This window comes from Bos taurus, chromosome 1, assembly GCF_002263795.3.
Source record: "Bos taurus isolate L1 Dominette 01449 registration number 42190680 breed Hereford chromosome 1, ARS-UCD2.0, whole genome shotgun sequence".
Taxonomy (NCBI): domain Eukaryota; kingdom Metazoa; phylum Chordata; class Mammalia; order Artiodactyla; family Bovidae; genus Bos; species Bos taurus.
Window position 1 is genome coordinate 112,573,100 of NC_037328.1, and position 27,829 is coordinate 112,600,928.

Genomic DNA, 27,829 nt, shown 5'->3' on the forward strand with positions numbered 1-27,829 from the left:
TATCAATCATGCAGTAACTTAAAAGTATGAGATGTGCAGTTTCTAAGAGTTAACTCAAGGTGTATTTCCAGGTAACCCACAGACTATAAAAGCAATGATAATTACAAGTATACCCTTTACCCACAGCAATGATTCTACTTCCAATACCTTAAACAATGACTATTCCATAAGAGACACTCCCAAACAACCCTTCCTTCTTGTCTTCTGTTAGTGAATTATCACCACCTGTTATTTTAAAGCTGTACTTTAACTGTATCAAAATCTTAAGATATTTTGATACTGGCTTCTTTTTTCCTGTTACTACAGTTAAATATGGCTTTTATTGTTCATTTAAAGTCAGATAGATCAGATCAGATCAGTCGCTCAGTCGTGTCTGACTCTTTGCGACCCCACGAATCGCAGCACGCCAGGCTTCCCTGTCCATCACCAACTCCCGGAGTTCACTCAAACTCACGTCCATCGACTCGGTGATGCCATTCAGCCATCTCATCCTCTGTTGTCCCCTTCTCCTCCTGCCCCCAATCCCTCCCAGCATCAGAGTATTTTCCAATGCGTCAACTCTTCGCTTGAGGTGGCCAAAGGACTGGAGTTTCAGCTTTAGCATCATTCCTTCCAAAGAAATCCCAGGGCTGATCTCCTTCAGAATGGACTGGTTGGATCTCCTTGCAGTCCAAGGGACTCTCAAGAGTCTTCTCCAACACCACAGTTCAAAAGCATCAATTCTTCGGTGCTCAGCCTTCTTCACAGTCCAACTCTCACATCCATACATGACCACTGGAAAAACCATAGCCTTGACTAGACGAACCTTTGTTGGCAAAGTAATGTCTCTGCTTTTGAATATGCTATCTAGGTTGGTCATAACTTTCCTTCCAAGGAGTAAGCGTCTTTTAATTTCATGGCTGCAGTCACCATCTGTAGTGATTTTGGAGTCCAGAAAAATAAAGTCTGACACTGTTTCCCCATCTATTTCCCACGAAGTGATGGGACCGGATGCCATGATCTTCATTTTCTGAATGTTGAGCTTTAAGCCAGTAGGCAGTATCTAAAAAATTTTGAACTTTTGACACATAGATTTTCTTGTATTGAAATAAAATAAGACAAAAAATTGATTCCTCCCTCTCTAAATTTTTTAATTTAACAGGCATGATTGGCTGATAGTTGAGAGAAAAGCCAGATCCTTGGCTTTCTGTATCAGCATACAACATCACTGAGCTCTTTCTTCGTCAGCAAATGAAGAAACATTTTCCTTCTATATAAAATGTTGTCATGTACATAAAGTGGGCTCAGGTAGAAGTAATCTGAGCCAATCCTGGGAGACTGAATCCCAATTTAGATAGACTATGAGGGATCAGCAACAGAGGAAGTTCCTGCCTAATAGCAAAAAGCTACCCAGGGACAAGGAGCAGTAGGCAGCTGTGATGAGGGCACTGTAACCAGCAGACTGTGTGCAAAAGGCAATAAGGTAGGTGCCAGTCCCAGAAGACAGGGAAGAAAAAGCAGAAACTCAATTTCCAAAACTGGGGGATGAGCCAGAAGTGAGGTCCCAAGGGACAAGGTAGGAACCCAGTCACTAGAGTTAGGTCAGAGGTAGTTCACCAGGCGCGAGACTGACCAGACTCGGGAGCCAGAGCCAATGACCTTGGCTTAGTAAGTGCCTGGGGCTGGAATGGAGCTGATCCTGCAACAAGGGCCTGCATGGAACTCAGCCAGTTTGTCAGCTTTGCAAATCTTTCCACTTCTTTACTTTAAGTTTATTACCATAGTTGTCGAAATATGTCAAGTTTCACAGCATCTGTAGCTGCTACCTTACATTCTCTTTTAGAGATTCATATTTGCATGGATTTGAGTTTAAGGAGACTTTCAAGGTTTCACTTGTACCATTTTTTCCCAACACATTGTCACTTCCTTACTACAGAATATTATACGCAGGGCTTAGAGAAACATTCTGTTCAGTTAATGACTTTTTAAATATTGTTTTTTTCTTTGATTCACTTATATATAATTAAATTATTTCTCTGAACATATATAATTTTAATACTTTGCTTTTTGGTTTCTAAGTTAGTGAAATCATTAATTACTATATATATGTGTTTGGGGGTAATGAATTCATTCTGGCTTCAGATTGGCAAGAGATATCAGAAACATCTTAATTTCACTCAATTAATTTAATTAAAGCAGAAAATTAAGCCTCTAGATTTAACAAACTTTCTTTTCTGGTAGTATTTTAAAATAACTACTAGATCCTCAACAACGTTTTATTATAAGTCTTTAATGATTTGCTAGTTCTTTAAATAAGAAATTCTCATGGCATCTGATCCCATCACTTCATGGCAAATAGATGGGTAAACAGTGGAAACAGTGGCTGACTTTGTTTTTCTGGGCTCTAAAATCACTGCAGATGGTGACTGCAGCAATGAAATTAAAAGACATTACTCCCTGGAAGGAAAGTTATGACCAACCTAGATAGCATATTCAAAAGCAGAGACATTACTTTGCCAACAAAGGTTCGTCTAGTCAAGACTATGGTTTTTCCAGTGGTCATGTATGGATGTGAGAGTTGGACTATAAAGAAAGCTGAGAGCCAAAGAATTGATGCTTTTGAACTGTGGTGTTGGAGAAGACTCTTGAGAGTCCCTTGGACTGCAAGGAGATCCAACCAGTCCATCCTAAAGGAGATCAGTCCTGGGTGTTCACTGGAAGGACTGATGTTGAAGCTGAAACTCCAATACTTTGGCCACCTGATGCGAAGAGCTGACTCATTTGAGAAGACCCTGATGCTGGGAAAGATTGAGGGTAGGAGGAGAAGGGGGCGACAGAGGGATGAGATGAGTCAATGGCATCACTGACTCGATGGACATGGATTTGGGTGGACTCCAGGAGTTGGTGATGGACAGGGAGGCCTGACGTGCTGCAGTTCATGGGGTTGTAAAGAGTCGGACACGACTGAGCAACTGAACCGAAGTTCAATAAAATCTTAATTAACAAAGGAAACTACTTAAAAGATATGGCCTAAGCCATCTTCACCACTTTATGGTTGGCTTCTTTATTCTTGCTTTAAGCATCAAGCCCAGAGAAACAGAGGTACTGCTGGCTATTGGTTACCTGCTAATCGATTTCAATTTGATTTCCTAATCCACCTAGTCCGTGCTATGGACCAAATCCCTTTTTATTAGTTTCAGGTTAAGGTACTACTTTGAAAAGTTTTTTTAAAAGACGTGTTGTGTCTAAAATGTGACAATTTTGTTTGGGCTTTTTTTTCCTTTTGATTTTGAAGGAAGATTATGCCTCTGAAAAATATTTAAACAAACATTTTGCTTTAAGAACTCACTGGTTCACTTTGAGTTTTCATCTAGGCTGATAAAAAAAAAAAAAAACAAATTCATGACTAATTCTAATTCCATCAAATGGAGTTCCCACACAACATGCTGGACGGGTGGCCCTCCAGCATCTCCTCTGACCCACTGCTGCGGACCCACTGGGGTGATACAATAACTGGTGACATATAGAAATCGAAAACCCTAACCAGAGTGGGTTAATTTCCAAAGTACAAATGATACATTTTATTTCATCTCTGAAAACAAGAACAAAAATGTCCACATCTAATGAGAAACTGAACAACTGTTCCCAAACTTTACCTGGAAATGATATGTACATAATTTCTTCACAGTAAGGCAGGGTATAGAGAAGGGTTTGGAAAGATACCTTTCATGAAATATTTTCCCATACTTATTTTAATAAAACATTATAATCATTGCTACTATGTCTGGCAGTGCTAACTTCTAGATCAGGTGGCCCATACTATGATTCTAGAATCTGATTCCTATCAGCAAACATTTACCTCCATTCAGAAGGGTATCTCCTGCAAGTCTGCCTTTAGAGAGTGAAAGAAAGCATTTTGGGTTGTGTGAGGAAGCAGGATCAGAAGAGCATTTCTAGAATTATCTTGGACAAGAAGGCATGATTTATTAATCCCTAAGCTTACTCACAAGTGATAAAGAATCTGCACACGATGCAAGAGACCCGGATTCGACCCGAGTCAGGAAGATACTCTGGAGGAGGAAAAGGCAACCCATTCCAGTATTCTTGCCTGAAGAAATCCATGGACAGAGGAGCCTGATGGGCTACAGTCCATGGGGTCACAAAGAATTGGACATGACTGAATGACTAACACACACACAGCCTACTCACAGGACACTCCCCCAGGTCTCTGATTTAAGGGAGGCCCTTTTCCCTGAAGCTCTCTCTTCGTCAGCACTCCACACACTGAAAAACAAAACCAGCCTCCTACCGTCACTCTACAAAGCTTCAGATCATTCCTCTCTACTGGGTTTATTTAGGCTTCTGCCAGCTGACCACCCCCACTTCATCTGCTTTATCTCTGTTGTCTACTAAATTCCTAGACATTCATCTGTATTAAAGACTCGACATCTCGCTCAGTCTTCCCTGCCACAAATGTTCTACCATGTTCCCAGATAACATGAGGGACTACGTGGACAATTGCTGCTACTATCTAATTTAAGAATTTCTTAACCTTACAAAGTCTCAGGACCTTCACCTCCATTCCGCATTCATATCTGCATTTTCAGGGTGATGTTCTGATGTTATCATATGGAATAGTTACCTTTGACATCTTTTACTTGCGTCATCTACACATCAGCCTTCCCATCTTCAGAAGCTTTTTCACTTCTTTAGTCCCTCTGCACCGGCCCTTTTACTTTGCTGAGAATTCTTACTTCAGGTCTACTCTGCTCTTTCTTGGCTTTTCCTTTACCTTCTATTAGGCTACATCCTATGGTGCCATCATTTAAACTGTCATCTCACCAGAGAGTTTATTCCCTTCCCCTTACAAATGAGCCCACCCTGAATGCTCCCTGCTACCTACCTTTTCCCTTCCAACTTTAGGTTAAGATAGTTCAGAATATTTGTATAGAATTATCAATTGACTTGTTTATTATCAGTCTCCCTTTTTACTGCATGCTCATTTTGAGCAGGGACTTTGTTGTTTACTTCTACATCTGCAGCAACTGGAACAATGTTCAGTAAATATCTGTGGAAGACATTATCTGTGATGCTGGGAAAACCCTGTAACTGCTTAGTTTAATGCCATTTCAAATAAGAAAACTTCAACAGGGCCATTAATTCTGTGCAAAGCCTTTCTACACGGGCCTGGTTAGTCTTTCCTTTCAACTCCACACACTGGCCCTTTCCAGCCTTCAAAACCTGTAATTTCTCTTACAAAGAGAAAACTGAAGTAACTGGGTGATGTGTCACACAGGTTCCCATCCTTGCCAGCCTCTAACCATACTAGCACTCACACTATCATTACCACTTTCCGCCTGGTAAGAGAGGAAGAGGGGTTCCTCCTCTGTTTAATAGTAGCCCTGCTGTCTTTTCTCTGAATGTATCCTCTCTTATGTCCCCAGGAACAAGATCCATCATTTTTCCCATCTTCCAATGGAATCTTCAATCTCTTCCTTCATTAAAAAAAAAAATTTTTTTTTTAATGTGGACCATTCTTTAAAGTCTTTATTGAATTTGTTACATTTTGCTTCTGCTTTATATTTTGGCTTTTTGGCCATGAGGCATGAAGGATCTTAGCTCTCAGATCAGGGATCAAACCCACACCCCCTGCATTGGAAGGCAAAGTCTTAACCACTGGACCACCAGGGAAATCCCAACCTCTTCATAGTTTCATAGTTTCATTTCTATCTTATCAACTTCTCAGCTGCATTTAACTCCAATGATCAGACTCTAGCTTTTAACATACTCTCTAATTTCTTCCCGTGTCCCCTGGCTGAGTGACTGGCAACACTTATCACCCAGTTTCCCAAGCCAGCAACGTCAGTTACATTTTACTCACTTCTTTTTCACAACCTCACATATTTACTTTATGCCTATATTTACTCCTAAAGAGCTCTCAAGTCCATCTATTCTCTCCACTCTGTTACCATCAAATCCAGGCAACCATTAGGGTTATGGTTAAGGGGTAGTAGACTAATTCCCTGCCCACAGCCCTTCTTTAGTTACAGTCAATGAACCTTCTCAACAATTCTGATCTTCACTGAAAACTTCATTCCATAACTTTTCACTGGTATTGGTAGAAGGTTCAAACACTTTACCATGGAATTTACCATGGACTACAAAATCCTGTGCCAATGCTGACATACCCTTATCACCCCTACTCTCACATCCACACACACGTCACCTATGACTTAGCCTTATAGTCATTATTCTAGTTCTTTGATCTTGCTAAGCTCTCCCTCATACCCAGGACACAGAAATAGTATTCCCTTGTATGGGTAAAGCTCTGTCTCCGCTTCACCAGGTTGGCATGAGCTAGCAGGCAAGCTTGACAATGCCATACCTCTGCTTAAATCCTTTAGATGCTCCCTAGAACATACTTATGCATTTTCTATAGACTTGAAGAGGAATTACAACCCAGTGCATTCCACATTACACTCCAGTCATCATGAACTCTTTGCAGACCCTACACTTACCCAGGTTTCCCAGGCGTATTGCATCCAGCCTGTGCACATGCTGCCCTCTGCTCCACTGGCCTGCCAACCCCTGCCTGGCCTTCTGAACCAGCAGGCAATGTTTCCTCTTGCAAATGCTTTCCTGGCCCTGTTACAATCACTCTAGCTGCCAAGCTATGTAAGGATTGATTTGGTTTTAGGTGCTCTGTTCTCAGAGCGCCTGAGGCACACTGCTTCTCTCTGCCCCAGCACTTACCCAAACCACATGGTAACTTTGTTTATTGGTCTGTCATGCTGAACAGACTGTCACTTTCCTGAGGGCAGGGTATACCTAAGTTCAAACTCCCAGTGCCTAGAAAAGTGCTTAATATTTAGAAAGTGTTCAATTAATGTTTTGGGGAACTATAAATGAATGAAGAGAGGAATAGATGAGGAAAGATGTTGTTCTGAAGTCTCTATGGAAATATCTGTGCCTATATTATACTAGGAAATTCAAAGGAACAATCAGGTTCAGCTTCTCCATTATAATTAGTTAAAAAAAAAAAAAAAACAGGCCCAGTGTCCCTCAGCTCTGACTTAGTTTTCACTGAGTAGCATTGTCCAAAATTGCACCTTTTAAAGCAATCAGTTGGTTGCATATAACTTCTTGTAAAAATGCAAATGCCTAGGGAATTTCTATATACCTTAATGTCACTTTATTTACTTAAATTCCTTTTCTGCCAACACTCAGCAGAAACCACTCTGCTGAAGGACTGGGAACTTTGTGTGTCAGGGAAAAGAGAGAGGCTGGCATGGGTATATTTTAAAAGTTTCCCCAATTATCGTAATAAGCAGCCATAGTTGAGAATCACTATTGCTCAGTGCTTCTCAATCCTTACTGTGCAGTGTCCTCTCCTGGCAATTTGACTAAAAATGCAGTTGCAGATTCAACAGGTCTGAGTTGGGATCTGAGAATTTGCATTTTTGCAAGTTCCCAGCTAATGCTGATGCTGCTAGTATGTGGACCACACTGTGAATAACAAGAATCTAGTTATTCTCCTCTTACTGTAGCCCTCTGGCTTCTTTACTTTTAGAGTTTAATCCCTGGGGAGGGAAGGGATAACAGTGAGTGTCTGCAAGGGTGAGCACAGAAGAGCTATGTGTTCAAATCAAAGTGTGCCTGACTGATTTCACACACACCCAAAAATGTGGTTTGCTTTACAGGAAACATGGATGCAAGTGCCCATTACTAATTTTGCTCATTTTACCTGATTTGCAGGCTGAACTGTCACTCCTTGTGCTAAGACAGAGCACAGTAGTCAAGGAAAATGTTAATAAGAGATGACACATTTTTACCTGAGTATCTAAAATATACTACTTTCTCTCTCTCTCCCCCTCCAGCCCCTACCCTCTCTCTTTTTTAGATACACCTTCCACTTAAAAAAAATACATTGACTGCCTTTTGATTCTCAATAAATAGATTTTTACCCTTCAAAACTCAGCCTTAAATAGTGCATCTGCAACTTTCATGAAAGAACATATTAAATGGAATACATCTGTGCATTATACCTGTGGTGTATCTCCTTGAAGAATGCATAAAATGAAATGGGCTGTCACTAGTCTTTGCTGTTTCCCTGTAAAATGAGACACTTTTAATTTCAATTTTGTAGATAAGGAAAATGGAATGCAGAGAGCTAAACTGACATAATTAAGATCACATACTAGCAACACAGGATGTGGCCCAGACTTACATCTCAGTTCTTTGGTGCTGCTGGCTTTGTGGAAAAAGAAGCCATAATCTTTCAAAAGATTTTGCCTTAATTATTCATAACACATCTCTTTGAAATAAAGTTTACCCTTTAACAGTCTTTCTCATGCACATATCTATTACTGGAAGTTCTCTATATTCTAGTCATCTAATTATTAACCTATGTGGTTCATAAAAGAATTCAAAGTGGCCTTACAGGGATATATAAAATAAAATCATATACATCAGCTGAGAAAGAAAAAGGAGGGCAGGGATAATGCTAATGAATCAAATGTATACAAAGAGGTCCTATCATTAGAGGTTAAAGACAAATCTCTTGACATATTAGTAGTCAGGGTGAAAAGGGAAACAATTCACAGAACTCTCGGGAAAACCCAACACCTTTTCCCAGGAGCACGATTATCCCCAAGAACCACTCTGCGGTAGACCCTGTATCCTGCCTTTGATTAAGAGGTGGTTGATCTACCTGGCCTACCATACCACATATATCCCGGACTTCCTCTGAAAATGCAACTCCAACATATGCAAACAATGCTTCCCATGTCCAATTCTAAAATAATTTTAACTTCTTAGTTGACTTACTATTTCCATAGACTTTTCATCAATACAATGTTAATGTAATCAGATAATAGGTACTCACTCAAATTGAGAACCTTAAATTATTTAGTGATTTGGTAGGCATAGAAAATGACACATAATTGCTTTGAATTGTGGATATGGGAATCAATGGACTCAACATTTACTAACGATTCCAAGTATAAGATCAAAACAGAAGATAACTACTTATAAATGGACACTGGAGAGATGGAAAAAAGGGATAACGGTGATTTTGCTGCTTTTAAATCATATACCATAAAATTCACCCAGTGACTTTTAATACATCTACATATTTGTACAATGATCACCACAATCCAACTCTAGAAACATTCCATCACCCCAGAATGTTTCCTTATGTCCATTTGTGGGAATCCTTGTTCCAATCTCAGCCTGTAGGCAATAGCTATTCCACTTTCTGCCCCTATAGTTTTGCCTTTTTAGTAAAATAAACCTTAAGATACCAAATGAACTTATCAGACATTGCCAATTTTTTTCCCTTTAGCCACTGAATCCAATTTATCTATGTTTTCCATACCTTGACCATGTACTAAAAAGAGACGGTGCATGACTGCTTAAAATCTACCTAGAACGTAAGAAAGATATGTTATATATGAGTGTACCTATCACATAATTGACTCCCTTTCTTGGAAAGGATCTGACTGACAAATGCTAATTTAGACTGGAGAATTTTTGAAGCTAGTATTTTTACACAATTGTCAGGAGAATGGTGTCAGGGAAGCCCAAAGCAAATTGCCACATGCCACATTTAAATTAACAAAGCTATGCTTCAGCAGTCTTCCCACTAAGATACCTGCTGTGTTCTTATTGCCTGAAGGATTTTTTTCAAGCTTAATTACATAATGAAATCACCTCATCCACTCTGAAAGGCCATTACATGGCTGGCAGCTCTCATGAGTCAGTCTGCAGTCTTCAGTGTACTTATCTAGTTGGTCATTTTTCTTCTTGGAGGTCTCGGGTGTCAGCAGACAAGGAGGGACCACGACCCATATCAATGCAGATATTCCCTGCTGTTGTCAGGAAAAGGCCAGTTGCTAACAAGATGCTTCACTGAGGTTACTACCAGGATCTGGCCCTTGCAGAAACGATCAGATATTTGGAAGGTTCATTTACTTCAAAGATTATAGCTTCAGCCACACAAAAGTGATTATATATCAGAATAGGAATACATTATCTCACCAAGCTGAATATATCTATCAAATGAATAGAATGCCTCCTTTCCTGTATTAATATTTAATACTTATCAAAAGTTTGCTTGGTAAGTAGAGAATTAAAGTAAAGAAAATGGATAGTTCTGAGAGGTTCATCCAGATCCTGGTGCTCCATAAATCTCTCAGGACTGCCACAATTGTGCAGTGTACAACCTGCACACCTGTACGGGTATTCCTGCTGTCTAGAGAACTGGACTGATCATGTATCTGAACTTGGTTTCTCTATCCCCTGGAGAGTTGAGGACCACACCACTAATGTTTGCTTCTATAAACGCCTCAATTCCAAGTTGAGTTTGATGTACTAAAGTCACTGATAAAGTTGCTTACTGTTCTCAGTAAAGTAGCTTGGTTCTTGGTCAAAGAGATATTCATTCTTCTCCTTCTCAGTTTGGATTTAATTATTTCAGGTCTCTGAGAGTCATTTATGTCCTTTAATTCCAAGTTCTAGCACGAGGGGAGGCAATTTGCTTTCAAATACTATATGTACAAGTATAGAGCATTAGAAGTTTGACAGATGCCTAATTTTCTTTAAGGCAACATGGAGAAGTGGTCATGAATACAGGCTCTAGAGCCAAGCTGCCTGGAGTGCAATGCTAGCTCAAGTTTGTTCATCTGTAAAAAGAATGTATGCTGCTGCTGCTGCTGCTAAGTCACTTCAGTCGTGTCCAACTCTGTGCGACCCCATAGACGGCAGCCCACTAGGCTCCCCCATTCCTGGGATTCTCCAGGCAAGAACACTGGAGTGGGTTGCCATTTCCTTCTCCAATGCATGAAAGTGAAAAGTGAAAGTGAAGTCGCTCAGTCGTGTCTGACTCTTTGCAACCCCACACACTGCAGCCTACCAGGCTCCTCCATCCATGGGATTTTCCAGGCAAGAGTACTGGAGTGGGGTGCCATCACCTTCTCCTAAAAGAATGTATAACGGTACCTAATTCACAAGGTCACTATAAGAATCAAATGTAAACTGCCTGCAACTGGGTCAGACACACAAACAGTCAATAAGTGTTAGCTATTATTATTCTATTTTATTATCTCCTATTTTTACTTTATTAGATTCGATTATTATTCTCCTGTATTATACCTCTCTATTAATCTTTTTAACATTTCTTCCTTATTTTTATATGTTACACACAATTTAGTAATAAAAGACTAGTTTAGCAAGAGACACTGTGTATGCATGTTTAACTCTTCAAAGACAGGCCTCAAATAAAGAAACTATAGAAGGGTATATTACTAGTTCCCTATTGCTGCTACAACAAACTGTCACAAACGCAGTGACTCAACAGAAATGCATTATCTTACGGCTCTGGAGGTCAACAGGGATACATTCCTTCTGGATACGCTAAAAAGAACCATGCCTTTCCTTTTTAAGCTTCTAGAGGCCACACACTTTCTCTGGCTTATGGCTGTATTACTCCAATCTTGGCTTCCTCTGCTTCAGTTCTCACATCTTCCTCTCTGATTCTGACCCTCCTGCTCCCTTCTCCTTATACTGGGTTGGCCAAAAGTTTCATTTGGGGTTTTCTATAAATGGTACCTGAGTGGACATTCTAGCCAACCCAATAAGAACTCCTGTGATCACATAAGACCATCCAGATAACTCAGGATAATCTCCCTGAGTTATCCTTAACTTAATAATCACATCTGCAAAGCATCCTTTGCCTTATAAGGTAACACATTCACAGGATCCAAGGACAGGAAGTGGACCTCTCTAGGGAAGCATTATTCTGCCTAGTACAAAGAGAAAGCATTAGATGATCTCCTGAGATTATTTAAGCCAGTGGTACTCAACTGGAGATGATTCTGCTGCCCCAAGGAGACTTCTAGCAATGTCTGGAGACATTTTTTGATTGTCACAATTGGGAAATGATGCTGCCAGTCACCTAGTGGTAGAAGCCAGGGATGCTATTAAACATCCTACTGTTCACAGGACAGTCCTTTCCACACAGTAAAGAATGATCCAGCCCCAAATGTCAACAGTGATGAAACTGGAAAACCTTGATTTAAAGTTCATGATTCTTTGACATCTCAGTAAGTTTTCAGTGCAGTGGAAGCCAGTTTCAAGATATAGATTTACAGAGACATTTGAGAAATCACATTCAGGCTCTGTAACTCCATGTTTTTTACAACCTTGTATGGTAAATAATATTACTCAGACTTTAAGAGTAGGGTTTTGAACACTGCCATAACTTGTTACATAGTAGTTGTTTCATTTTAGGTGTGGTGTAAGGCTCTGGCTTTTCCCTGTGGTCATGTATGGATGTGAGAGTTGGACTGTGAAGAAGGCTGAGCACCAAAGAATTGATGCTTTTGAACTGTGGTGTTGGAGAAGGCTCTTGAGAGTCCCTTGGACTGCAAGGAGATCCAACCAGTCCATTCTGAAGGAGATCAGCCCTGGGATTTCTTTGGAAGGAATGATGCTAACGCTGAAACTCCAGTACTTTGGCCACCTCATGTGAACAGTTGACTCATTGGAAAAGACTCTGATGTTGGGAGGGATTGGGGGCAGGAGGAAAAGGGGACAACAGAGGATGAGACGGCTGGATGGCATCACTGACTCGATGGACACGAGTTTGAGTGAACTCCGGGAGTTTGTGATGGACAGGGAGGCCTGGCGTGCTGTGATTCATGGGGTCGCAAAGAGTCGGACACGACTGAGCAAATGAACTGAACTGAATCTTTGATAGTGATGCAGTTTTTACACAAGCAAGTTAAAGTGTGTATTATAAACATAATTTTTGTGTATATTATAAATACTGGGTTGGCTAAAAAGTTTTTCAGGTTTTTCCATAACAGCTTATGGAAACCCTGAACTAACTTTTGGCCAAACCAATATTTAATATTGGCCAAACCAATATTTAAATTTATAGAGGTCTAAAGAACAAACACTAAATTTCAAGATGACCCACAGCCTTCTGTAATATTTTATTTTTGCCTTAGTATGGCTTGACCTCCATCCCTTGACTTCATAGGATCAAAGAGAGAAGTATACTTGCCATGACTTTCCCTTCCACGGGGAGAAAGATTTAAGCTACAACCAACTTTTACTTAAACACCATGGGTATCAATACCTAAACATTCCAATGCTCAACAATTTCTGTGCTCAGATTTGAATCTTCCCAACTGCAGATAGTGACTGCAGCCATGAAATTAAGACACTTACTCCTTGGAAGGGAAGTTATGACCAACCTAGATAGCATATTGAAAAGCAGAGACATTACTTTGCCAACAAATGTCCATTTAGGCGAAGGCACCCCACTCCAGTACTCTTGCCTGGAAAATCCCATGGATGGAGGAGCCTGGTGGGCGCAGTCCATGGGGTCGTGAAGAGTAGGACACGACTGAGCGACTTCACTTTGACTTTTCATTTTCATGTATTGGAGAAGGAAATGGCAACCCACTCCAGTGTTCTTGCCTGGAGAATCCCAGGGATGGGGGAGCCTGGTGGGCTGCCGTCTATGGGGTCGCATAGAGTCGGACACAACTGAAGCGACTTAGCAGCAGCAGCAGCAGCATGGTTTTTCTAGTGGTCATGTACGGATGTGAGAGTTGGACTGTAAAGAAAGCTGAGTGCTGAAGAATTGATGCTTTTGAACTGTGGTGTTGGAGAAGACTCTTGAGAGTCCCTTGGACTGCAAGGAGATCCAACCAGTCGATTCTAAAGGAGATCAGCCCTGGGTGTTCTTTGGAAGGAATGATGCTAAAGCTGAAACTCCAGTACTTTGGCCACCTCATATGAAGTGTTGACTCACTGGAAAAGACCCTTTTGCTGGGAGGATTGGCAGCAGGAGGAGAAGGGGACGACAGAGGACGAGATGGCTGGATGGCATCACCAACTCGATGGACGTGAATTTGAGTGAACTCCGGGAAATGTTGATGGACAGGGAGGTCTGGCATGCTGTGATTCATGGGGTTGCAAAGAATTGGACACCACTGAGTGACTGAACTGAACTGGTCTGAACTGAACCTTTTAAAGTAATCTATAGAATTGCTGGTGGGAGACTTTATATTTTTGTCAACATCCTTTTCTCCATCTTTCTTTTCTTTTCCATCCATTCCCCTCTTTCACTTTCTCACTTTTTTTTTCTTTCCAAAATTTCCCCCAGAGTTTTCTTAATCTATAGAAACTTCCAAAACTGACAGTTGTATTTTCTGACACAGAAAATATTTTCTAACCAGTAGAGGACTGTGTGTGTGCATGCGCGCGTGTGTGTGTGTGTGTATGTGTAAATAGAGCATGAAAACTCTATCCATAAGTGTAAGTTTCACCATTCTTCCCCCAGGGAGGAATAGTAACTAGGAATACAAATGTATTCTTAACAGCTTGTGAATCAACAAAGCAGAATGAAGAAAAACATACAGCTATTCAGCAATCTTGTTTATCACTGAAGTTATTCCTACTGTATACATTTCTCTGCCAAGATACAGTTCTGTGAGGTATTTTTTACATTTGGTATGATTTCTAAGCTACAATTAAAGGATCCAGTTTAAATACATTTTAATGAGTTAAGCCTGGCAGCCACTATCAAAAAGAGCCAGAGCCTTACCCCTAAACATTAAGTCACGTGTAAGATCTCAGATTCCAAATATCACATTGCTCATTGGGTGGGTATCACTGAAGAAACCTGCTCAGATCTCTAGGGTACAATCACCTAGATTGTAGGTGATCCTACAAATCCTAGGAATCAAAGGATCTAGTTTCTTCAAAAATAAAATCCAAGAAAAAAAAGTGAGAGGGAAAAAAAGAGTGTCCGAGAGAATCTACAGATTAAGAGACTTAATAGGTCTGTCAAGTGTATTGAAAAACAGAGATAATTAGAAGTCAACACGTAAGTGGGGTTTTTTCAAAACTGAACAGCATGAGCATATCATAGGGAACTGGTAAAGAGAAAGGAGGGATGGGACCCAGGGAGAGGGCAAACAGTAATTCAGACAAACAACTTGAGCATTACCAGCTTTAGCACAGAGACCCTGGATACCACCCAGCCAAGGGACCTGTGTAGCCATTCCCCTGAGGAATAAGGAAACTCTTTGGTTTCTGGGAAGGCTTTTGGATGGGAAGTATGTGTTGTTATGCTGAGGAGCAAATGGCTGGTATCCTAATCAGGTTGCCCTTAAGCTACCCACATCATGTCCCAAAATGTCTATATGGCTAGTGCCCTTAAGATCCAGTGGTTGGGGAAGGGTAAGCAAAAAGAGCACATATACACTCAGGACATTAGACTACAACCTATAATCCCATAGTTTTCCTATCATTATTCTGCACAAATCAGTAAATAACAAAAAACCACATAAGACAGTCCAACAGAAAACGTTTAATTTGTGACAGGTTATTTCTTAGAAGAAATGTAGACACTAGAAAGGAAGTTTAGAACCTCTTGCTAAAGGGCATATATATTATGTCCATATCCAAGGTGTTCACATATCTGCGACCACCTTTCTTCTCTTTGTCAAAATGTTCTTTTTTTCACCACACTCTAATTGATATGACGTCTAAAAGCATCATATACTTCTCTGTTCCCTTTGCTGATTTTTCTTCTCCTTCTACTCTAATTCTTGATGTCCTCTTAATTTCAACCTTATACTTCTCCTTTTAAGAACTCAGCTATTCCCAAGGCTTCAACCATCCCCTCTTGGCTGACAGACCCTAAATCCACTGCATCTTTACTGTCTTACTGTCGATCTTCACTTCGATATTACCCCTGACTTAGACCCAACAGATCTAAATCCACATTAATCACACCGCCCCCGAAAACAAACTTACCTAACTTCGTTGTTTCTGTGTGAACTGCCACAGTCGCCCAAGTCCCTTGAGGTTTCATACTTGGTGTCATGTTCAAATTATTCATATCCTTCCTTTAGCAAGTCAGTGCTATTGAGCCATCCAATTGTTTCATTGCTTTTTCATCCCACCGTAGGTAGCCCTCCTCAGTTCACATCTGAGTTACAGAAGCAGCCCCTACCTGCCTACTCTCCCTAGCTTCTCACTCAGTCCACCTACCCTAGCACTCCCAGAATCACCTTCCAACTATTGCCTTATTGAGTGATCTGTTTAGGAAAATATCCTTTCCACTCCTACTACAAAATCAGGGCTAAACATGAATTTTCAATGCTCTCTGTAACTTTTATCTATCAAGTCTATACTTTCACTGCTTTTCTACATGATTTATTCCTGTCTTTTCTCCTAGTTTAGAATTTTCTCTTCTGTACTTCCACTTCCACATCCCAGCCCTGCTTTAACACCCCTCCCAAATCTCAGTTTCTCTACCTTGCTTATGATCTGCATTGAGAAATTTAAAACTAAATGATACGACGTGTGCCATTTCAATGTGCTGATTTTCTTTCTCCAATTATAAGGCAAGCTTCATAAAGCTAGAGACACAGTTCTCCATCTCTACCCTACCATATACTCTGGGGTTCAAATGAGTGAATTCCTTCTTAGAATGAATAAATTAACTATCTACTACTTAAATGTATTTTTATTTTCTTTGACTATAAATTAGTGATTTATAATAAATAAAAATATACACAAACATAGAGATATATTAGCATTTGATTTTTAAATATTTATACATTAATTATAAAACTATTCAATTTAAAAACCATATTCTTACCTGATTTTATGCACTCTGATGACTTGCAAATACCATCTAGAAAAAGGAAGATATATGCATAAATACTTGCAATACATGTTTTCTATTTTCTGCCTACCTTTTCTTCTTTTATAAACTATCAATTAAATAATCAATTCCTTAGAGCAAGAATTAAACCCCAAGTATTATATACCACCGACAGAAGTTAGAAGAAAATAAAGAGGAATAAAATAAGCAAATCCTACATTTTTAAATGAAGAGAATGTATTTCTTATATCATCTCTGTCCCCTAAGCCCTTAGTACTATTTAATTGAAATATCAGTTGTTTTAGTCTGATAACCATACCATTTTTTTTCCCATTTGTGAAAAACTTTTAAGACTCAAATTAGACCTCTTAAATTCTCGTAAAGCTGTTTAGAATTTCAATGACACAACAAAAGTTGACCAAATGAAGTTGGTTTTAAAATTGTGAACATTGTCATCATGTAAAATTATACATTAGAATCTTCATCAAATAAGTATGAGTGCACTCACTATACTTGGCAATTAATAACTTAGTTCAAGCATAAAAAAACATTGTACTTTAGTCAAAGTTAATTGCTTTGGCATATTGATATTACATTTTATAAATGAATCTTTATATCACACAGTCTTTAAGTGTCTCTCTCCTTAACCTATTGTTTAATAGATGGGGAAAGTCTAGGATAAAGACTTCACTCTCTTCTGCATGTTTGTGGGCATGAGTGTGGGAATAACTCACCATCATAGGTTGCATAGAGAGCTATCATTGTCACTGCAATGATGGTGAGCAGCAGGACGAGGACGGAGAGGCTGATCTCCAATGGGGTCCATCTCTGTTTCTTCTTTGGCTTTGGTGTGTTGATATCAGTTATATCCATCTGACTTTCTGATCTGCCCATTACCTAAAATCTGCAAAAAACTGTTTCTTAATTTTTAAAAACTAGTCATAACAAATAAATAGATAAAACGAAGAGATCTATACACAATTTTCTAAATGCCTAACGTGGCTGAATAAAAGTAAAAGGCTGCTGCTGCTGCTAAGTCACTTCAGTCGTGTCTGACTCTGTGCGACCCCATAGACGGCAGCCCTCCAGGCTCCGCTGTCCCTGGGATTCTCCAGGCAAGAACACTGGAGTGGGTTGCCATTTCCTTCTCCAATGCATGAAAGTGAAGAGTGAAAGTGAAGTCACTCAGTCGTGTCCGACTCTTAGCGACCCCATGGACTGCAGCCCACCAGGCTCCTCCGTCCATGGGATTCTCCAGGCAAGAGTAATGGAGTGGGTTGCCATTGCTTTCTTCAGTAAAAGGCTAACTCAGTATAAAATTAGAAATAGAAGTTTTTTTGCTGAAAGTCAAAATTTTGATTCTGAAAGCAAGGAGTATATAGTCATATAAATTAGACAGATCCTGGCCACAATCTTTCGGGTTTTTTGACATATCACTAAAGATCCAAGCAAAATTAGACAAGGAAAGTTGCTTAAATACTCACATAGAATTTTTTCAGCGGTTCATAAGCAAGTAACTTCTGTACCATTAAGGAAATTTTTAAACTCACCCTTCTGAACTTTGGACAACATCAAAGGTGAATTTTATATCGTGTTCCACTGTCTTCTTTTACAAGCTTGGAAATCAACATCTAATACTTTGTGGTTTTGACTAAATAATAATTTGAAATGTGAATAAAGATAAAAACAAAAATGAACAAACATATGTGCTAGTTTTTTTTCAGTCTTAAAAAGTCTTTTATTTTTACAGTTCCAAATTACAACTGCTAACATGAGTATCTATTAACTAGTTAGACCGTCTTGGAGATGGTCATTCACTGGACCAAAAGTCATGGTTTACAACCTGGGATGAGAGATATTAACCACAATCACAGCTTCCTTGTGCAACTAAAGAAGGAAAAAATATGATTAAAAAAATTCAACTTTGCAGGTCAAGATAACAAGATACTTATTTAACTTGTTTTTAAATTACTAATATTAATACTTCTACTAATAATAGGTGACATTTATTACTTCCCCTGTGTCATTCATAGTTCTTAGTGCTTTGCATGTGCTTATTCTCTGAATCTTTGTGAGTTGGATTTTAATATTCCAGTTCTATACCTTAGGAAAGTGGGGCAAAGAAAAACCAGGTAACTTGCCCAGAGCTACACAACTAAGAATACATTTACAATGAATACATTTCAAAGAATATAATTACAAAGAATACATTTTGAAATAAAATTGAATCATCATAGAAAGATAGCTACTTTAAACCTTATTGCAAAAAAAAATAAAATAAAATAAACCTTATTGCAGAAGGCCAGGGGGTAAAATTAAAGGGATATAAGCCTAAATATTAAATTTCATTATGTTTCTTTTAGAGGCCTAGTGACTCTTTATCAGCCATTTACCAAAGCTTAGAACAGACAACTTCAATTTTCCTGGCTGATTGTAGAAAAAAGGATCGTAAACTAACAGATTAACTGTTTATAGCCTGATGCAAATTAAGCATATAATTTAGTTCCCAGATGAAATGACTGCTCAGAGATGCTCTTACTGTTAGAAATCTTTGTAATCTTCTGAGTGTGTTTTGTGGAAACTGAGGCACAGGATAAAGTAGATAAGGATTCTATGTTTAAAGGAAGGCCTGGATGATCCAGCAGATAACTAGGAATTTAATATGCCTAGTGAGTTATTACTAAGTGAACCACAACTGGACTTGAAATTTCTGGATACATATTTTTAAGTATGCTGTCCCCTTGATTACATGAGGCTATAACCAAGGACAGACTATCAAATAAAAATATTTTATTAGACCATGAAAACCGGGTCTACTCAATAAAAACGGAATGTAATGTACCTGAATGTTAAAATGTCTTAATGGTTATGTAACTCATGTTACCATAACATGAGGCTTCATCTCACAGCCTCTTTCTTGGGTTACGATATGGAATTGCACTGATAGTAGTCCTTGGAGTTTTAACAGGGGAGGTAGGTGGGGAAAGAAAATGGGCGACAAAGTGAACACTTGTATGCTGTACAGAAAGATAAACAATAAAAAGAATAATTTTCCCACTTCTCCCAGATGAATTCAAGACTGACTTCAAAAACATCTTAATATTAATCACATTTACTTGAGTATTTCCCTTTCCTGAATATTTCTCTCCCTTCTTTAATAATAGTTCAGAAGACAATTTAGAGAAACATTCTCTGATACATTATGACCCACTTCTCTTTTTAGTTCCTTCTTAGAAACGTCGGTTTCTCTAGCAAAACTTAGGGCCAGGAACCAGGGCAGCCATGGGGTTAAATTAAAGCTGCTCTTTGGCGCCACCAGGCTTCCACTATACAGGAAAACTAGCAGGCATGTGTATCTTTCTGTCTTCTGGGATACTTTTCCCAGGTTTCTCCTCCTTACCCATGAGATTGGGGTACTGAAGCAGTTGAGCTCTTAATGGTTCTGCACCTAAGGCAGCAGAAATTGTTACAGGGGTAAATGAAGGCCGTGACTGAGGCTGTTTAGTCCTTCTACCTGCATCAAAAGAATATCATTTTTTAACTACATGCTAACCCCTGGGATTTCTTTGGAAGGAATGATGCTAAAGCTGAAACTCCAGTACTTTGGCCACCTCATGTGAAGAGTTGACTCATTGGAAAAGACTCTGATGCTGGGAGGGACTGGGGGCAGGAGAAGGGGATGACAGCGGATGAGATGGCTGGATGGCATCACCGACTCGATAGGCGTGAGTCTGAGTGAACTCTGGGAGTTGGTGATGGACAGGGAGGCCTGGCGTGCTGCGATTCATGGGGTCGCAAAGAGTCGGACACGACTGAGCGACTGAACTGAACTGAACTCTCCATCTGCCCTTTTGTAAACGCCCAGTAAATTTGCAATCTTTGCTCCTAAGACACATTTTTCAACAGCACTTAGCAAAGCAAAAAGGAGGCAGGCATGTTTAACCACCTAATCAACTTTGTCATTCATTTCCAATCAATTCCAGTGGATTCACTATTTTCTTATATGAAAATAAGTGTCAATATCTTGAATTTCAGGAAGAAACTTACCACCATCTCTCAGATACTTAGATACCCAATGCAATCACACCCAACCCGTTTTAGAGAGGGGTAAAGGAGGCAATTATACAAAAGAATATAAAAATTATACAGCTGATACTTTTAGTCCCATATAAAGCAGGATATGCCAAAACATATCTACATCCTTAAAGTATTTCACCTCAATTGGAGATGTGTTGGCAAGTTCAAGCAAAAAAGTAGATATTTCTACGAGAAGAGAAATAGAATGTCTAACCTAACAAACTGCAGACTTCAGACAACATCTCCAAAAGAAAAAAATGATTATTTTGCCTAGGTAGAAACTGAGTTTCAAAGCAATATAAAGTAGCAATTTTTATGCCAGTTGAGCATACACATTACTTTTATCACATCATCAAAGAATCCAGAGGGTAACTGGTTTGTTAAAAAGAAGTCTATAAATCCAAGCAATGTTCATCTTCACAGTACATTAACATTTTTCTACTAGTCCCTGAGGTTAATCTATGCAATTACAGTTTGTATTATGGAAACTGAGGCATAGAAAGCAAGAGAAACAGGTTCCACCTGTAGGGGAGTATAATCTGCAAAAATACTGAACCACTATGCTATATGCCTGAAACTGACACATATAAATGAACTATACTTATGTTCAAAAAAAGATGGTAATGGGTCCCATATTTAGAGGGCAGCACATATACTAGAGGGTAGCTGCAGATCTGAGGAGGCACATATGCTAGAGAAATCACCTCCTTGTTTGCTCAGACATTAACTTGAAGGTATTTCCAGGATCTATTAATAATATACGGAGTTCTGAGCACAAAGTCCCAACCACATTACTCCCATATGCAGTATAGCAGCTATACAACAAAAGACACAGCATGGAGCGCAAGAAACTGTGGGACAATATTTCTGTAAGTGCTGAAACCCACCAATAATGCAAGGTAGATGGCTTCATAGCCGATTTGCGGATTAGCAACTTCCAAATGCTGACACTGCAAATCAAGGTACTACTTTTCAGTTTAATAAAATTACTATTTGCATCGTATATTGGGGAGGAATAGGCTTGATCAAGCGGCTAAAGAGAACAGTTCAGTTGCAATTACCCTTTTGTTCGAATAATACAAACTGGTTGAGACCGATTAAGGAAACTTTCATCTGCTAAAGAACTACCCACCCACTCCCACCAACCAACCCTCGAGAGATTTAAGCACTCTATCAGCATAAATTATGTAAGAGGAAACTAAGGTTCAAAGCAAGATGAAGAGGTGGGATAATAAAAAGATCTTCAGGTTAGGGAAAGTAAAAATAGAAAAGTGAGCTACAAAAAGGAAGAAAATCTGACAGAAACCAAAATGAAAACAAACCTTACTTTAAATATACAATAACACTGTCTGTCCAGCGGAATGGCAAATGCCCAGTCCCCAAATCAGCCCCGCTGCAATCTGGTACCGCTGAACTCAGTAACCAGACCTAACTCTCCGAGGAAGAGCCTGCAAGAAAGCTATGGAAATGAACCTGAAGAGTCGACCTCACATCACTTGCAGAGCCCTCCTCCAGGTTACCCTCTCTGCCCTGGTCCCTCACTCTTTAAGTCTGTTTCGGCTTTTCCCAGGGCACGCCTCCCTCGCCCGCAGGGTCGCGGGCGCTCTGATCGCGCCGGACCTGAGTCGTCAACCCGGTTCCGTGCACCTCCCGGGCAGCCGTGCCCCGCGGCCAGCTCTGCCCTCCAGCTGTCGTCCCAACAGCTCCCACCGCCCCAGGGGAGATCTCACGCCCTTTGGACCCATCTCCCTCAGCTCCCAGGTGCCCGCTCGCTCTCCCGGGACTCACCCGTGGGATTCGGGGGAAGTTGGCGGCTGCTGAGCAGACACATCCCCGACCAATGAGCGCACAGGGCCGGCGGCCGGCGGGGAGTCCCGCAGAGCGCGGGTGGGTAGGTGCGTCCGCCCAGGCGCGCCCGGAGCAGCGCGGGCTCCCGGCAGCTGGTGGCAGCGCAGAGCCCAGGCCGGACTCCAGGGAGGTTCCGGGCCCGCCTCGGCCGGGGCCCCGGGGGCCACGGGGAACCAGGGCATCTCCTGACCCGCATCCGGAGAGACTCACCGTGGCCTCTCAGCAGATCCCGCGCCGGGAGTTGGGCGGCTGCTCCCGCCTGCGCTGGGTCCAGCTTCGCCACTCGCACATCTCCGCGCCCCGCGCGTCTGGGCGCTCTCACCCCCCACCCCCCACCCCGCCTCGCTACTGCAGGACCAGCGAGAGGAGCAGTTCCCTGAGTGACCTGAAGGTTTCCTCTAAGTCTCCCAAATCCTGCCACATCCTGTGATGGGGCCAGGGCTGCGGGCTAGGGGTATGAGAAAGTCCTCCCCACTCGTCCCCTACCTCACCCTTCTCAAAAGGTCTTTGCCAAACATTCTTGGAATTGCTTAGCTTCTGGGCTTTCAAGAAAACAATACATTGCTTCTTCGAGATTCTGTTGTGCTGATAAAGGTTCTATTTCTCTTCCTAATGGACCTGAGACAAAAACAATTCTCCTCACACTCCCTTTTTCTCGTTCCCATCAGCGAAGCTTCCTTCCTTTCTCATTTTTTCTTTATTTTCTTTCCCTCCTTCATTTATGTGTTTCCTTTCGTTCTTTTCTTTCAATCCCTCGCTCCCTTTATTCCTTCTCTCCTGTTCCTTTCCCTCCCTTCCTCTTTGCTTACCCTCTCGTCTCTTTCTTCCCTTCCTTTCTTTTTCTTGGGGATGTCCAGAGCTACAATCTGTAGTGAAACTCTCCACTTCCATCTTCTGACTCTAGGGAATCTTGTAATGTGCATACCTGGGGGGCTGGAATGGGGAGTGAGAAAAAGAAACTCAAGTGTGTCTGCTCTACCTATTAAAATTAGCTATATAAAATAAAAAAAAATTTTTTTTTAATTAGCTATAATGTATCTGCTGGACCCTCATCATTTTAATGCAGTCAAGCAACATACCATTTTCATGTAAGACATGTGATTCCTTTTCAAGGGCACAAAAAACAGTTTAGCTTAGAAGAACTAAACCTCTTCTAATTTCGTTTTTTTTTAATTTTTTGCTTCAATAATTTTTGGTTCAGTTAATCAATGCCAGGTACATAGGTAGCTTTAACATCGATGTCTTTTTCCTTATATGTTTGTCAACATATGTACACACATATACACACATGACACATCCTGGGGTATTCATATTGGAATTCAGGTTGCGTTTTCCTGCATTTCCCGTTACTGTTTTTAACATCACAATGACTCAGTGCTTGTGAGAAGTCCCTTTGCATTAACAAATTTTGAATCTTTCTCATAACAAAGAAAGCTGAAAAGCTAAGAGAAAAAGTGATACTTGCTAATGAAAGGGCAAATGGGATACAATGGAGAGACATTAAGAAAAAGAACAATCATTGTATAATTAGATTATATAGCAAAATCAAAAGTACTCTCCTCAAACCTCTGTTCTCTACTCTTTCTAGATGCATGGTGCAGACACTACTTAATCCTCACAATACTACAATATGAATGTAATTACCCCACAAATAAGCATAAGGAACTCAGCTCAGGAATTTGAACCCAGTTCATTTTGACTCAAATAAGAGTTACTCTTATTCTCACTTTACAGAAAAGAGTGAAACATAGAAAGGTGATTTACTCAATCTGTGAGAAATCTAGATTTTTCTAACACTCAAGTACTTAATTTTTATTACTTTTCAGCTAAATCATCAGAATGTTATTTCAACCTTATGTAATTAACAATAAATTAAAATGAGCTAGAAAAGTCTTTTTTTTTTTTTTTAATGTAGTCAGTCCTCAGCTTCTTCATAAGGAGCCATGTACGTTAAAAGTTTAATACATTTCTTCTGATTAATATGTGATGAAAGTTGGTGGTGGAGGGGGAATACCTTGGCCAGAATAATCACCAAGTTTGCATATCAACAGGAAATGTAAGTAAAACTCAGTCCTGGTCCTAACATTTTTATTTGAATTTTTCAAGCTAGGTTCTGTTTTCAAATTTGCACAAAACTTTTAAAAAGAAAATTTTCCTTTGGAAGGTAATATTTATCCTTGCAGTTCAGGAATATCTTATTTCTGGTAGAAACAAAGATGGTCTGATTTGTTTATAGTGCCTCTGAACTTAGAGTTGAAACATAAAAACAAAGCTAATTCATTTAAATTGTCTTAAAAATTAAGATTTGTTAATGAAAACTTTTCAGACTATTCTTAACAGAGCATATGTCATAGATTTAAGTCTATTCAATTGCAATTAAAAAAAAACTGCAGGAATCCAATTCAAAATTCACTTTTGATAAGGTTGTTTCATAGAGAAAAAGACTGGATATAGAGTATACAGTTAACAACAAAAAAAAGTGCCAAGTTATTTTTAGAATGAGACTTCTAGCTGTTGGTCAAGTGTGTGTTTCCTACAAGAAAGCTTAATCTCATTAAAGTTCCCCAGAAATTTAAGGGTTATATCAAAAATGCCAAATGTCTTCCTAGACAGAGGTTAAACTGGGAAGATTTCTTTTATAATAGATCTAATAAAGAGTCAGGGGCTTCCCTTGTAGCTCAGTTGGTAAAGAATCTGCCTGCAGTGCAGGAGACCCAGGTTCGATCCCTGGGTTGGGAAGATCCCCTGGAGAAGGAAATGGCAGCCCACTCCAGTATCCTTGCCTGGAAAATCTCATGGACAGAGGAGCCTGGTGGGCTGCAGTCCATGGGGTCGCAAAGAGTCGGGCACGACTGAACGACTAACACTAACTAATAAAGAGTCGCTAGATAAGGAAACTCAGAAAACCGAGGTTTGTAGAGGTTTTCCAAAGTCAGGTAGTTTGGTGAGTTACAGAGATGGAGGAGAAGATTTTAGGGAACTGTTGGCCAGGCATGAGTTGCTGCACAACAGGAGGTCATGATAAGGAACACTATGCTGCTGCTAAAAACTAACAGAGAATTTAGGAGGGGTCAAAAAGAGGTGAGAGATACCATCCCCTGATATGTCTTGTAAGACTAATTGGGAGAATTTGGGAAGGGACAAAAGGAGGGAGGGGATGCCAGCCCATAATATGTTCTGCCAACCTTCCAGAAGCCCTTGTGCTGGAAACCACTTTAATTAACAGATGTGTGCACTGCCAGGAAGGGTCTTGAATCATTTTGCAGGGGCAAAATGATTGGCCAGAGGCAACCCAGAAAGCAAACCCCATCACCATAAAACCTAAGACTGCAAGCCTCATGACAGCACAGTTCTCTTGAGTTCCCTTACTCTCCTGCTTTCCACCTCGTGCCTATTCCCAATATATTCTTTTGCTTTGTTAGCATGTGTTTCTCCTCAGACAATTCATTTCTGAGTGGTAGACAAGAGCTCACTCTCGGACCCTGGAAGGGGTACTGTTTTGGTAACAAAAGTAGTCCTCCCGGCTGCTATGCATAAGTTATTAAGAGTGGAACGCAAGTTCTAGAAGGATGCAGAGTAGACCCTTCAAAGCTGTCCTTGTATGCAACACTTACAAATTCTTGATATTTTTTAAAGGCCCTTTAAGTGCACCACTGAGCTAGCAAGAAATGGAAGGAAAATCTGAAAAGCCAAAAGCTAGGAATCCAGAAAGGCATTTGAGTGATGAAAGTGGTGCTGCCCTGGTGACATTTACCTATCTCAGGAGGTCTTATCAAACCCAGGTGATCTAGAGCTTCAATTTTAACAAAATCTTACAAAACCTCCTTACAAAACCTAGTCCAGAACAAGGTGAAAGCCAGGTCAGATTCCTACATAAAGTCGAGATGACTAAAAAGGAACATCTGCAGTGAAAAGGTGAACTAGAAAAAAAGAAAAAAACTCAAATCCCACTTTCACTCTTTCCTACTCCCTAAACATAAATACATAAATATATATGTATTTTTAAGCCTCCACTTCAGGTATGTAAATTTATACCAAAAAGCTTCCAGTGAAAATTCATGATCAGACCAGACCTCAGATGGATATAGGGCTGAGATTTATACTAATTGTGCAGCCTGAAAATTCCCAAGTTAAAAATTCTTAGTAAAGTGGTCCCAGCTAGACTATGCCAAACAAAAATTGAGAGAATTATCACTACCTAACTCTCACTAAAGGAACTTGTTGAGAATGAATTTCTGAAACAAAATAATACTAGATATGAGATCTTATATGCAAGAAGAAATAGTAAGCAAATAAAATAGTAATAATATAGGTAAATCTAAGGAAACACTGATGACAAAATGTATGGGAATAAAAAAGATCAACTAAAATACTAGGCAATGGTGATGTGTAACTCAGGAAAGTATTAAATAGAGTTCAAACACTCTAAAGCGCTTACTTAGTTGCTGGAAAGGAGGATAATGACATTAATTTTAGACCTTATTAAATTAATTATACATGTAAAAATTACTAGTTAACCATAAAAAAAAATGAAGTGTATAAGGTCAAGTTTTACATAAGGAAAATAACTAGAATTAAAGGCAATATAATTTTGAACTGTGGTATTGGACAAGACTCTTGAGAGTCCCTTGGACTGCAAGGAGATCCAACCAGTCCATCCTAAAGGAGATCAGTCCTGGGTGTTCTTTGGAAGGACTGATGCTGAAGCTGAAACTCCAATACTTTGGCCACCTCATACGAAGAGTTGACTCATTTGGAAAAAACCCTGATGCCTGGAGGGACTGGGGGCAGGAGGAAAAGGGGACGACAGAGGATGAGATGGCTGGATGGCATCACCAACTCAATGGACATGAGTTTGAGTGAACTCCAGGAGTTGGTGATGGACAGGGAGGCCTGGCATGCTGCGATTCATGGGGTCGCAAAGAGTCGGACATGACTGAGTGACTGAACTGAACTGAACTGAATGATAAGGAAAGAGAAAAAATGAAATTCTAGAAATAAAATTGTAAAAATTAATCCAAATATGTTATTTATGGGCTTTGCTGTTGGCTCCGATGGAAAAGAATATATTAATTATAATAAATATAATTTGATCCAATTTTCCAATTATAGGACAAAGATTGTAATACAACAAATAAAAGCCAGCTATCTTCTGTTTAAGAAACACGTGCATGCTAAGGTGTTTCAGCCGTGTCCGACTCTTTGTGACCCTATGGACTGTAGCCTGCAGGCTCC

At 40.0% G+C, this 27,829-nt stretch overlaps 1 protein-coding gene across 5 annotated transcripts in view; it reads right to left on the minus strand.

Moving 5' to 3' along the window:
* The window catches only part of MME (membrane metalloendopeptidase), a 117,015-nt gene extending 94,111 nt beyond the window's left edge, over positions 1-22,904 (minus strand). For 2 of the 5 annotated variants that reach the window (XM_024990592.2, XM_024990577.2), the window contains exons 1-3: positions 22,805-22,904; positions 17,404-17,573; positions 16,664-16,699 (exon numbers count right to left, since the gene is read on the minus strand). In XM_024990592.2, coding sequence (XP_024846360.1) covers positions 16,664-16,699; positions 17,404-17,563 — 196 coding nt within the window. In that variant the 5' untranslated portion in view covers positions 17,564-17,573; positions 22,805-22,904. Of the gene's footprint in view, positions 1-16,663; positions 16,700-17,403; positions 17,574-22,073; positions 22,409-22,534 lie in introns of those variants that run through there. The other 3 variants (NM_001192884.1, XM_024990584.2, XM_024990588.2) reach the window with 3 other exon arrangements.
* Positions 22,905-27,829: the final 4,925 nt, after the last annotated feature.